The sequence below is a fragment of the Clarias gariepinus genome, chromosome 21 (genome assembly GCF_024256425.1).
Source record: "Clarias gariepinus isolate MV-2021 ecotype Netherlands chromosome 21, CGAR_prim_01v2, whole genome shotgun sequence".
NCBI lineage: Eukaryota > Metazoa > Chordata > Actinopteri > Siluriformes > Clariidae > Clarias > Clarias gariepinus.
The window spans coordinates 8,110,725-8,123,946 of NC_071120.1; the positions used below are offsets into that span (position 1 = coordinate 8,110,725).

At 38.4% G+C, this 13,222-nt stretch overlaps 1 protein-coding gene across 1 annotated transcript; it reads left to right on the forward strand.

The window, feature by feature from the left end:
* The first annotated feature begins 11,840 nt into the window (after window positions 1–11,840).
* On the forward strand, window positions 11,841–12,744 carry LOC128509854 (transcriptional and immune response regulator-like). The gene has a single exon (XM_053481713.1). The coding sequence runs from the start codon at window positions 11,967–11,969 to the stop codon at window positions 12,270–12,272; it is 306 nt and encodes a 101-aa protein (XP_053337688.1). The 5' UTR covers window positions 11,841–11,966; the 3' UTR covers window positions 12,273–12,744.
* The last annotated feature ends 478 nt before the right edge of the window (window positions 12,745–13,222 follow it).

Consider the following 13,222-nt stretch of genomic DNA (forward strand, 5'->3'; position numbering starts at 1 on the left):
TTAGTAATCTTTGATTAGTAGCTACACTTCTGAAACCTGACCAATCAGCCTTTATTAAACCAGTATTGTTATTTGCTTTGTATAATTGCTTTGTATTGTAAAAAGTGACACACATACAGTATTGGCCACACACACACACACACACACACATGCAAGTTTTCAGGCAGGTGTGGAAAAATGCTGGTTAAGTAAGAATGTTTTCGAAAAAAAAAATGTTAATAGTTTATTTTTATTTTTAAGGCTTAGTAAATGAACAGAAGAAAAATCCAAATCTAATTAATATTTGGTATAAGCAAATACTTTGCCTGCAAAACCTGAATTGAAATCAATTCTTCTAGGTACGCTTGCACACAGTTTTTTGAAGAAACTCACCAGGGAGGTGAGAACTTGGAGAACTAACCACAAATCTTCTATGGATGTACAGTAGGCTGTGTCAAATCCTTCTGTCACTTCATTTAATCCCAGACAGACAGGGTGATGTTAAAATCAGGGGTCTGGGTTGGCCAAACCATGACTTCCAGGACTTCTTGTTCTTCTCTACACTGAGGAACGTTCTTCCTGACATTGTCCATATGTTTGTGTTCGTTAACCTGCTGCAGAATAAATTTGGGGCCAATCCAATGTCTTCATGATGGTATTGAGTGATGGGCAATTATCTGTCTGTATTTCTCATCATTGAGGACACCATCAATCCTGACCAAATATCCAACTCCATTTGTAAACTTAGAGGGAACGTCCAACATGCTTTACTGTTACCTGCAGACAGTCATTATTATACTAATATCCAGCCCTTCAGAAAACAACCTGTCTAATGTTACAGTCAAATATTTTAAAATTTGACTTATTGAAGCAGAGGTGGCCTGTTGCCATTTTTCTGCACCCCAGTTCCCATGTTTTCATGCATAGTAACATTGAGTAACTTGGCCTTGTTTCCATTATTTTTTATTATTATTTCCATAAAGGTATGGCTTTTGGGCTGCAATTCTTCCATAAAGACCACTTCTGGCAAGATTTATTTAGGCAGTAGATGGATATACCTGTGTTCCAGTGGTTTCTGACACTTCTTTGCTAAGGGCACTGCTTAACATCTTCTGATGTCAAAGGTACATAAGCATGATGTGTCTTTCATCTGCTGCATTAAGTTTCCTTGGCTGACCACTGCGTCTACAATATCTTTTATTTTTTGCTTCTTAAAAATAGCTTTAACAGCACATGTTGAAACCCCAGTCTGCTTTAAAACCATTGCTTGGGATTGAAATCTTGCTGATGCCGTATAACTACCTTGTATCTTGTTGCTGTGCTCAGTCTTGCCATGATGTATGACCTGTCTTGCACAATCTCACCTTAGTTGCACAGTTTGGCTGTTACTCACCCAGGTGTAATCCTCCACACCATTTTTCCACATCTGCCTAAAACATTTGCACAGTATGGTATATACAGACATACAAAAACTCAGACCCATGGTAAATGTTAATGTTTGTGACAGCACAGTTTGACAAATAGACAGATAAGACCAAAGTGGAGTTGTTTGGTCTTTTTGCCCAGTGCCAAACAACATTTCAGCTGAAACAACTCGCACAGGACCTGGGCAACTTGTAGTCATTGGGTCAACCATGAACTCCTCTGTATACCAGAGTATTTTAGAGGGGCAAATTTGCAACCATCTAAAGCTTAGACAAAAATGGGTCATGCAACAGGACAATGACATGAAACACACTAGTAAATCTACATCAGAGTGGCTAAAAAGAAAAGAATCAAGGTTTTTGAAATGTTCTAGTCAAAGTCCAGACCTCAACCCAATTTAAATGCTCTGGTGGGACTTTAAGAGAACTGTGCATAAGCGCAGTAAACCTCAATAAACTGATACCATATGAATTCTTTACACTAAGAATAGAATTTAAATAAATGTCAGTGTGTCATTGATGTAATCTGTTTCTCTCCCAGTTAAAAATAACATGTGCAAAACATGCAATCAAAAACAAGTGGGAAAACGGTTGAGAGGGTAAACCTGATAGTCCTCTTCCTTGCGTGGAATCCTTGCTAAATGCACAACTTTACGAAAGTTACTGTAGGTGGTGGCCATTTTGTCACTTCACTTCACTTCTTTTATTCATAAAGCACATTTTAAAACAACTCAAGGTTGATCAAAGTGCTCTACACATGAGAAATTAAAATCAGATAAAAATAGAAATAAGCAATAAAAAAATACAATACATAGAATTAATATATCTAAAACCCATACCCAGGAAAAGTGTGCTAGTTGTGAGGTAGTTTTCATAAGCTACACTATAAAAACATAAATGTCCAGGAACAGAGAGGAGCTCTCTTCTGTGCCAGCTGTCATCAGCTCTTGTGCTTGCTACTGTATGCGTCTCGGGGAAACACATCGTTCTGACCCGGTCAGAAAGGTAACAGTATACAGGTGGAGGTTTGTGTTTACAAAACAGCACCTCATCTGAAGAAGTGAAGGTAAACATGGGATGTAACGCTATGTGATTCCCTAAGCTATGCTGACTCAGCGCACTTCTTATTGCCACAACACTGGGACACCGTTTCAATGAGAATGGCATTGTAATATAATTTGGTTGAAGCTCATCCAAGTTCATAAAAGAGCCTTATAAAATCTGAAACGCTCTGCATACTCATGATAGCATGTGCGTGTGTGTATGTGTGATAGAATGACCGAGACAGTGCCTTTACTCTGTAGCCAGTTCAAACTGGTTTATCTTTAACTCTGTGCCCAGAGTGAGTGCATAGTAATGTGCACACACTGACCTTTCGAGTCACGATGAGTGTGTGTGCACTGTGTATGTGTGTGTGTGTAGTAGGGTAACACACTCACTCATGACCAGAAGTCATTGGCGTCTTTGGTGACTACGGCGTTGTTGTTGGCTCTCCAGCCATCTGTCTGACGCTAATGCGGCCTCCTGAAAAGAGGATTAGTTGTGTCCCTTTGTGATCAACATGTGACAGTGATCAAAAGCAAAGCAGACGTTGCACCCCTTTAGTGTGACATTGCAGGTAATTCCTGTTTACACTGCATCTTGTTTTGGTCAGAGCATTGATGACAACAATCTCCTTAATCCTTGCTTTCTAAACAACTGTGCAGCAGCTCCGGTAAACCACGAGGCATCACGCTGGCAGTTTTACTGCGTTTACATCACCAACTGTTTCGCAGATCATTAAACCTGATTAAACACAGTGCTACAGATATAGAGAATTCATGTGGGTAACAGTGCCCAGAGGTGCTACGCTTCCTGAAAGACCACACCCCTCACCAGAAACTTCCTGTTAAAAAAAATCCCCCAGGTCAAGTAGCAAACAGAAAGATCATCTTTGCCAGCTTTTAATGTTTGATAGAACATTTACATGCTTATGTTACTTCAGTCTGTATTTATTTAGTAAACCAATTATGCATATCAACTTCTACAGTACATCCAATCACACACTTAGGCAATATGCAAACACCATTAAACCAAACAAGTCTGATCCAGAGTGCCTCACCCTACAACCCACAGCACCCAAAGGATCCACCTCTAGCGTCTTGGTGCTGGACACCACAGCACACAACCAGAGAGCTAGAAAACAAGTTTCTGCTTGTTAAGATGGCCTACTAGATGCCTCCGAGTGGTGCTCGCCCTATCATCCGGAGATCGCTGGTTCGATCCCGGGTGAAGCTGTAACCTCTCGCAGCCGGAGGCCTAGAGAGACCTGATTGGCCGAGCTCACTCAGAGGGGAGGGATGAGAGGTACTTTGTGCTCCCACATTAATCACGGCTCTACAGTCAGTCAGGGGCGTCTGTGAGCTCATGCACGCAGAAGGAGCAGATAGCGCTGTCCTCCAAGTGTGTTACGCCGCACCCAACGTAAGCGTGAGCGAGCAGTCACGTGGTTCGGAGGAAACATGCGATAGTCTCGGTCCTCCCTGCTGAGTGGTATTAGTAGCCCTAATGCGGGAGCCCCCTAGTGACGGGGAGGAATTGGACACGACGAAATTAAGGAGAAAAAAAAAAAAAAAAACTTAGATTAACCCACAATTAAGTCAGCTTTCTGACTCCTCTGGACTTCTTCTTAGTTTCATATTCCATATTTATAACTATTTTTCAGTCTTGCTGTCGGCCATTGTTGCCACGACAACACATAATCTACATTTTACACCATGCTAAACAGGAAGTGAGGCATAAATCAATTGCACGTTGTTTGTACAAAGTTTTTAATTACTGTTTGCCAACACTAACATGTTCTAGGTGTTTATGCTAAAAGAACTGCAACTTTCAGTCCATGATGAGCCTAGTTCTAAGTCATGTGGGTGCTTTGCTTGAGTTGTGCTTGTGCTGTGCGAGTCAGCTATGCCTCCAGGAGCGGGGCTGTAATTAGGACGTATGTCTCATACTTTCCTTAAAACAAGAACCTTGTAGCCAACATTTTTTGAATCTGCTTGAAAACACATAGTGACTAACACCGGGGATTATTTTTGGGTCCGGATTCTTTCACATGTTGCCAATTACCATATTTCTTTCACATTTTTCTTGTAAAGGCTTGTTTTTCTTGCACAGCAGTCTGAAAATAGAAAGGTTTGTCATATTTGAATTACGTTGCTGAAGTTGCATTTTACTCTTTCATGTCGTAATCTGTTTGTGCATTGTGTAAGGATATTTATATACAAGTGCTAAGTCCAAAGATGCCATGCTGACTAACTACATTACCATTTACTAGTTGAATTCGAGGGCAACACATATAGATCAAAACTGTTTCCATTTCTTTATGAAAAAAAAGGAAAACACCCTTTGTCTATGTTGACTTTATGCCAAAAATGACATCATGTGAGCAGCCAACTTAGTTTTACTTAAATTATTTAAATCACTAAATTCAAATTCAAATTCTATTTGTCACATACACAGTCATACACAGTACGATATGCAGTGAAATGCTTATACGACCGCCGGCGACCTTAAAAAGAAAATAAAAAACTATATATAAGAAATAAATATTAATAAAAATAAATAAAATACAAAGGAAAATAAATGTAACTAGTAAAATAAACAAACTGTACAAATAAGGGCATGTAAAAATATCACAAAATATAGAATATAGGAATATGGGGGGAAATATATACATAAAATTTTTTAAATGTTTTAAAGTGGCACTAAATACATTTTTATATAATAAGATAACAGTAAATACAAAATGCAGTTTTTAAATTATAATTTCATTAATTAAGGGAAAAAATTTGTCCAAACCTACCCCTAAACCTTATTACAGGTTGTGCCACCCTTGGCTGCAATAAGTACAATTAACCATTTGCGATAACTAGCAATAAGTCTTTCACATCACTGTGGTGGAATTTTGGCCTAGTTTTCTTTGCAGAATAAATTTTAATTCAGCCACATTGAAGGGTTTTTGAGCATGAATAGTCAGTTTAAGGATCTCAAGTCCGGATTTAAGTCCACTCCAAAACCTTCATTTTGGTTTATTTTGGATCATTTGGTTTAAATATTGGATCTGGCTTTGGGGTTATGCAGGATCATTGTCCTCCTGCATAACTCTAGAGCTAGATGTCACAAAATGATGGCCAAACATTCTCCTGCAGGATCGTCTGGTAGAGAACAGGATTCAAGATTCAGGATTCAAGACAAGTCATCCTGAAGCTTCAAGCAGCCAAACACCATCACACAATGTTTGACTTTTGGTATTATGTTCTTTTTATGAAATATTGTCTTAGCTTTAAAAGAGATGTAATGGGACACACACCTTTTAAAGAGTTAAACTTTTGTCTCATCAGTACACAGAATATTTGACCAAAAGTCTTGGGGATAATCAAAATATTTTTTGTTAACCGTTAGATGAGCAGGCTTGAGCATGGTTGCATGGTGGTTAGCACTGTCGCCCTGCAGATGGATTGGCACTCTCTCCATGGTGTATCCCACCTCTTGCCCTTAGTTTCCTGGGATAAGCTACAGGCTCCCCTGCGACCTTGTATATGCACAGGGGTATAGAGGATGAGTAAATGAGTGTAAGATAAGCTTTCATGTTCTTTTTGGCCATCAGTGGCTTTCACCTTGGAACTCTACCATGGATGCCATTTTACTCAGTTTCTTTCTTATTGTTTAATCATAAGCACCGACTGAAGCGAGTGAGTCCTGCAGTTCTTTAGATTTTGTTCTGGGTTCTTGGATCGAGCTCCTGGATGAGACATCCTGGTGCTCTTGGAGTAATTTTGGTTGGCCAGCGACTCCTGGGAGGGTTTCTGGGAAGGTTCACCAAGTTTTTTCCATTTGTAGATAATGGCTCTTACATGGTTTGCTGGAGTCCGAAAGCCTTAGAAGTTGCTTTATTACCCTTTTCAGATTGATACGTGGCAGTGATCAACCCTGGGTGTGGAAAGTGAAATTCAACATAAAGGGAAATTACTTTTTCACATTGGCCCAGCAGGTTAAGACAGCTTTTTAAAGACTGCATTTTGTATTTACTTGGGGTATCTTTGTGTAATCTTAAAATTAGCTTGATAGCCTGAATCATTCATGTGTAAAAAAAAATATGCAAAAAAAAAAAGCACTGTATGGTTCACTGTATGTATGGGACATTTTCTGAATAATCACCTAAAATATATTGAGAATCTGACCATGTGACCCAAACTCTTATTCAGCAACATGATTAAATATACTCTTTGTAATAAATTTGTATAGCAACAATATAACTGATTAAATCAATGTTAATTTAGGATTCATGGAAGAAGGCTCCAGTGTCATAGGTAAAGGGATATCTTTAACACTGCATATAGTATAGAAAAGTCTTTATGACTAACACTAAATGATAAAAAAAAAAAATTGGTTTCTTGCCAATAGAAAAATGTCTTGTTTTATATGACAAAAGAGAAAAAAAAGAAAGGGATGCAATTGTTGAATCCAAGTAAGAACTTGCAATTTGGTGGTGTGTTTCAGTCTCTCTCCCCCACACACACATACCGATACACAGTCCATCAGTTTGTGTCATAGAGTGCAAGTACAGACATGATTCCCCCTGCATGCAGAACTCTTGCTTAAACAAAAAAGTGTGTAACACTGGTAACGGAGACACTCTAACTCAATTTCACATATTTATAATAATCTCTCACAATCCCAGATGACTCTCTGGTCATAAACTGCAGTGATAGCAACGTTTATCAATTTACATCACTGATTTATCCTCTTTGGGGTTTGTGCATGTATTGTCATATCCTTCACAGCAGTGGCCCAACTGATCTCCGCCACCATCAGATATCATGGAGATAAGAGCAAGGCATGTGTGTAAAGGAACATTGTTCTGGGTCGATATGGTACTCTCGGAAAAAAAAGGTACACAGTGGTACAAATAATGTTTCTTGAAGAAACGCTTTGTACATTTTCGATAAATGTACCCTTAATGGTACAAAAAAAAAAAAAAACTCTAATGATACAAATTTTTACCTTTTATTGTACAAATGACTTGAAGGCACACAATTGTTCTAACATAAAGTGTACAGAATATTCTGGACAGTGGGAGGACTTTAGCTTTTCCTCGGAACAACAGTGGAGATTACGACAGAGAACAGAGGAGGATTTTTTGGGTATTCTTACCACCCAAACACTGGGTTGCCTCTGTTGGGTCATTTTTTTCTGGATTATTTACAGTGAATTGGGTATTTTTTGTGTAACCCAGCTTGCTGGGTTGGAGTTGTGTTAGCTAGTGACAGTTAGCTAGTGAAGTTCACCGCTGTATTCAGTGGCTGTGTCAACTTTGTGTCTTTTCTTTTGGGCTGCTAATAAGGGTGCATTCTTCTCGTGCATTTAAGAGGAAATGTAAACATTAAATACAAAGTCACTGTATGCACACTTAAGTCACATATGACTGATTTTTTTTTTTTACTGTATGTAACATTTATTACTGTTACCGTGTTAACATTACACTTAAACTTTCAGCATGATCTGAGCTATATAGCTTGATAGTTTATCTGACAATGGCTGCTAGCTGGCCAAAAAGCCCATCTCTGTATGAAAGAACCTGCTAAAATGTCTGAGCTATTTAGCTTTCCTTGTAGAATGCTTGCAGGGTGTATGAAGATGGTGAAGTGATGAATGAAAGCTGACATTAATGACTGAATGAAATGAAAGCCACATTAATATTAGAACTTTATTAATCTCAGTACAATAAAATGCTGGGATGTTACAAGACACTACTCTTCCTAATCTTCAAATATGTATACTAGCCAACCCTCTCAGTTTTCTAGAAACCTTTACTTTCTTTTATTTCTTTCTTTCTAAGGTTGGAACCAACATTGTGGAATACCTCTAGCAGGCTGAAGTGTCAAGGCCGTACCCCTACATCCTGACGTTGGGAGATAATGACCAGCGCTGCTCTCAGGCATTGGTGCTTATGAGTAATGGTATTGTAATGATGTCGCTGTTTAACTTGGTTTGTATTATCTGCTCTCGTACTTTTAAAAAATAAATATTTTTCCTGTGATTTGTACATTTAATTGGTGTGTGTTTTTGTATGCCCATATTTTTTGCCATAAATGAGCCTTCTGTGTATAAGATCTTGGACATTTTCATTGTGAGAGTAGGTTAGGGTGTAAGAGTGAGCGTTTGCCTACAGACTATATTCTGAATAAACTACAAACAAAAAATATGTTTTTTTTTTTGTCCTCAAATTATTTTCTTGAAGCACATCCCTCTGTCACATACCTGACTGAAAGGCTCATTATGCAGCTCATTATGCGAATCGTTGCCTCACTACCATAAAATATACACACTGTTCAAAAACTGTGAACAAAACTGTTCAAAATACTATTTAACTTTTATGGACTATGGAAATTGTATTTTTATATACTGTACAATTGTAGTGTGATTGTATTTTGTGAAAGGTTTTTCAGCTAATGGAAGTGTTTTATTTTGATCAAATACTTGTTTATTGTAAATCTAAAAGATATATTTTCACAGAATATTTTACTGTAATCTAAGGCAGTGTTCAAACATACAGTACGCATTTGATACATGATCATAGTCACTAATAATACATTGATTGATTGTCATATTCAATGGAAAAATCACTTTTTTATAGTTCTTAAAGGAACATATTAGACACCATTAAGGTACAAAAGGGCTTGTCACTGGGGTGGTACCTTCAAGGACAAGCTTTGATTAAGGTTCAATAATATACCAGCAAGTTTATGAAACAAAAGGTACATTTTGGTTGCCCATGGTTCAAATAATGTCCTTGATGGTGCAAACAGAATTGGTGCAAATTTGTTCCTCTAAATTAAGGTACAATTCTGTGCCCTTGAAAGGTACCGCCCCAGTGACAATGGTTTGTACGTTTTATTAGTACAAAACTGTACCTTTATTTCCTAGAGTATATGATGAGGTTAACGCTATTCTGAACATCTGGAAAGGCTGTACAAATAGGATTGAATTAAATTTAATTTAACAAGAGTGGTGCCTCTTTACCAGATGAAATAGGATGCAAGAGACACAGAGTCATAAATGTTTAACCAGATTGAATGGGATAATGAGAACTGGATTACCGTCAAACACAAACACCTTACCAGAGGATGTAGAGACAATGACTCAGGTAAGCTTTCTTATGCAATAAGCAAGAAAGGGACTTTTCTGTGCTAGGAAAATAACTGAAACCATAGTGGTGTGATGAAACTGGCTTTTAATTACACCAAATTTGATATTTTTAACCACTAAGCATCAACCATGTTTAATGTTTTATTCTATATATTATTACTGCAGCAATTATATATTTTTAAATACAAATTATATATATATATATATATATATATATATATATATATATATATATAAATGTGATAAGCTCATCCAAGCAATGCAAAGATGTCATAGTAGCCATTCCGACCAATCAAATCCAAACATTAATAGCACAATTGTTTGCCATTGTCTTTCTCAAACACCTTGTTGCAGCCTGTTCAGCCCCAAATGACCACTATAAAATATGTTGAGGAAAAATAAACTCACAAGTGCATAATTGTTGTAAATTTTTCGTCTCATTGTTCATTATAAATTTCCAATAGAGTTACGGCTATTCATGAATACACTATCTAGTCTAGGATTCCTTCCTCTCGTAATTTCTGGTCAGACTCCAAGGAAAGCGTGATGTCTCCTTGCTGAGGTGGCCCATGACCTCAGTTAAATTAAGCGGCTCCCATTGTTATGATTATCAGAAGACAGTTTGGCTGGGCTTTGCAAGGCCAGCGCCAATACTTCCTTCCGCTTGCTGGGGGCCGACGGGGAACCAGGGAATTCGGGACATATTCAGGCAGAAGCATAGAAGAAAATTTCAACAATACAGTTCCAAACATATTTCTTTGTCAGACAATAGATGCACAAATTCCATGCATTCCAGTTTCTTGCAAAAGTGGCAGATTTTTTCAGCACATACACAATCTGGACATTTCTATCATCTGACTAATGCTGTTTCAGTTCTGGATTCAGTTGTTTGGGTTTTGGTTGCTGTAATAGGCCAGGAGAAGGGGGGAAAGGAAAAAAACAACAAACAAACCCCCCATTCAAAACACAAACTGTCATCCATTGCAAGCTCCAGGAAAAAGCAAGAACAAGCACTGTTTTACATTCGCAGAGTGTAAAGGAGCCGTCCGCACCCATACAGTATGTTGAGAAACACTTGTTTATTATAGATGCAGACAGGATTTGAACAATTATCCTAAAAGGCTATTTTCCGTTTCAAATAAACTAGCAGGAGATATTTATAGGACACCATCATGGGAGAGCATTTTTCTCATTTAGGCCCAGTACGACCTTTGACAGAATTACTAAAGTGTTAGTAATGTAAGAACTATCAGAAATCAATGTTGAAATGCATACAATGTTTAAACAGTTTTTGCTGTTAAAGGCATACAAATTAAAGTGCTATCTAGTTTGATCACAGGATGTTCTGTGCTTCTGAAGAAGCTATCCAGAGTCCAAAACCTTGTTAAGGTTGCTCAATCCTGATAGATACATTCCAGGACACCTTGGTCTATGATTTAATTCTGGATAAGCAAACTATATATTTGAGCAAATCATGTATTAGGATAAAAAAAATAATAAACCTGCAGATAAAAATAATTTATGATTGAAATGAGTATTACAATCAATCCTTTAATACTCAGGAAACCATAAATGAATTAAACAATTTAAAAAAGGAATATCCTACATTATTATTATTATTATTATTATTATTATTATTATAAAACCACTAACTCAGTTTTATTCGAGTGCTCTCCTGTCAATTACAATGATGCCAGACGATATTAATAATAATAATCAAATAGGTGGCTTAGTGGTTAACAATGTCGCCTTGCACCACCAGGATCCAGGTTTGTTTCCCGCATCAGTGTCTGTGTGCATGGAGTTTGCATATGCTTGGTGGGTTTCCTCCGGGGTCTCCAGTTTCCTCCCACACATGTGTGCCTTTGTGTGCTCAATGTGATGAATTGTGCCAATGTCCAGGATGTACCACACCTTGAATAGGCTCCAGGTCCCCTGCAACCATGTATACAGGATAAAGCGATAGAGACGATGAGTGAGTAATAATCAAATACAATATATACAAAAACTCTAGCTCAGTGTATGTGTCCATTCTACTCATATACAATTAGTTTAAATATTTTTGTAATAATTACATTTTATTCTGTATATTATTCTTTTTCATAGTTAAAATTTTATGGATTTATATATTTATTTAAACTCTGCTATAGAGAAAAGGGGCGTGTCAAAAGGCTACGTGACGCAATTCTCGTGAGCAGCTCCTCGGGATATAAATAGCGCGAGCGCTGCGCTGTATGCTTCACTCAGCCTCGAGCGAGCACACAGAGCGCGCGGAATAAAATCTCGTTTATAGTCTCGAGAACTGGCGAGAACAAAGAGAAAGTTCCGCAGCCGCAGGGGAACAGAAAGTCTCAGTGGAACAGACAGCAGAGAAAGATGTCGAGCTACACGACGAGGTCAGACAGCTGCCGGGTGTGTCCGTCCGCACACGCTAACCGTTTCGACACGGCTTGCCGCAAGCGCGCGGTCCCCAACATCTTCGAGCACGTGAGAGAGGATGCACTCGTGCGGCTCTTCCGCAAGGCGGGCGACGCGAAGGCCGAGGAGCGCGCGCGGAGCATCTTCTCGTGCGATAACGACCCTGACGAGACGGCGCGCGCTCTGATGGCGCTCAAGCAGCGCAAGAAGGACAAGTTCCTGCAGATCGCGCGCTCACTCCGCGGCCTCCTGAAGCTGCGCTGAGGATGCACGTCACACGGCTCCGGTAGAAGAGCCGCAGGACAGAACCGAGCGGGGAACCGACTCCGAGTTCACACGGCGCTCAGGGACACGGAGGGAAAACTTCCAGTCTCCAGAGAGAGAGAGAGAGAGAGAGAGGCGCTTACAGCCCGGCGGGGAAAACCGCATAATGCAAGCCAAAAGGTCCAGAAATGTCTTCAAATGGACGGTTTTACCGGCGGGTGAAGTGCCGGTGCTATGCTGTGGTGATGAAGCACAAACAGCAGTTCTGAGATGAAGCTCAGCTGTAATTAATGCACATCATACAGGAACGCATGAAGGAACTTCCAGAAACTTTTCATGAACTTTTGCAAAGACTGATGCACCTGACAATTCATATTAATTTCAATATTATAAGAATGCTGTGATGACATTTTGGTCATGAATTTTCACACGTTTTGTATTTTTTGCAATAAATTATTAACGTTTGTTTAAATCCTTGTGATCATTTAATGCACTTCCACTGAGTTAAAGCTGAGTTTATGAAAAATGAAAATAATCTAGGCTATCTAAGTTTTGTAGGTCTGTTAGTGGTTCCATATGCCAAGTTATGGTATAAACAACTAGAAGATAAATTATGTATTATACACTTAGTACTACCCTTTTAGTCAAACCCTAAATTATAAAAGAAATAGTAAAAACAAAAACCTATACAAACTATATTCATTAGTGAAGATACATCAGTGCTCATTTAAAGTAATACCAGTGGAATTTATAGATATTGTCATGGTGATTTATAATGCAAGCTCTAATACAGTAAATTGTGGAAAAAAAAATAATCAGATTAGACAAATTGTAATTGTCCACATGAGGGATTTCATTTTATTACTGGAACCCAAAGAGATCACTTATATTATCAGCAATGAATCACAGTGCAGAGATCACCCTCCATCTTACAAAAGTAAATAGCTGAC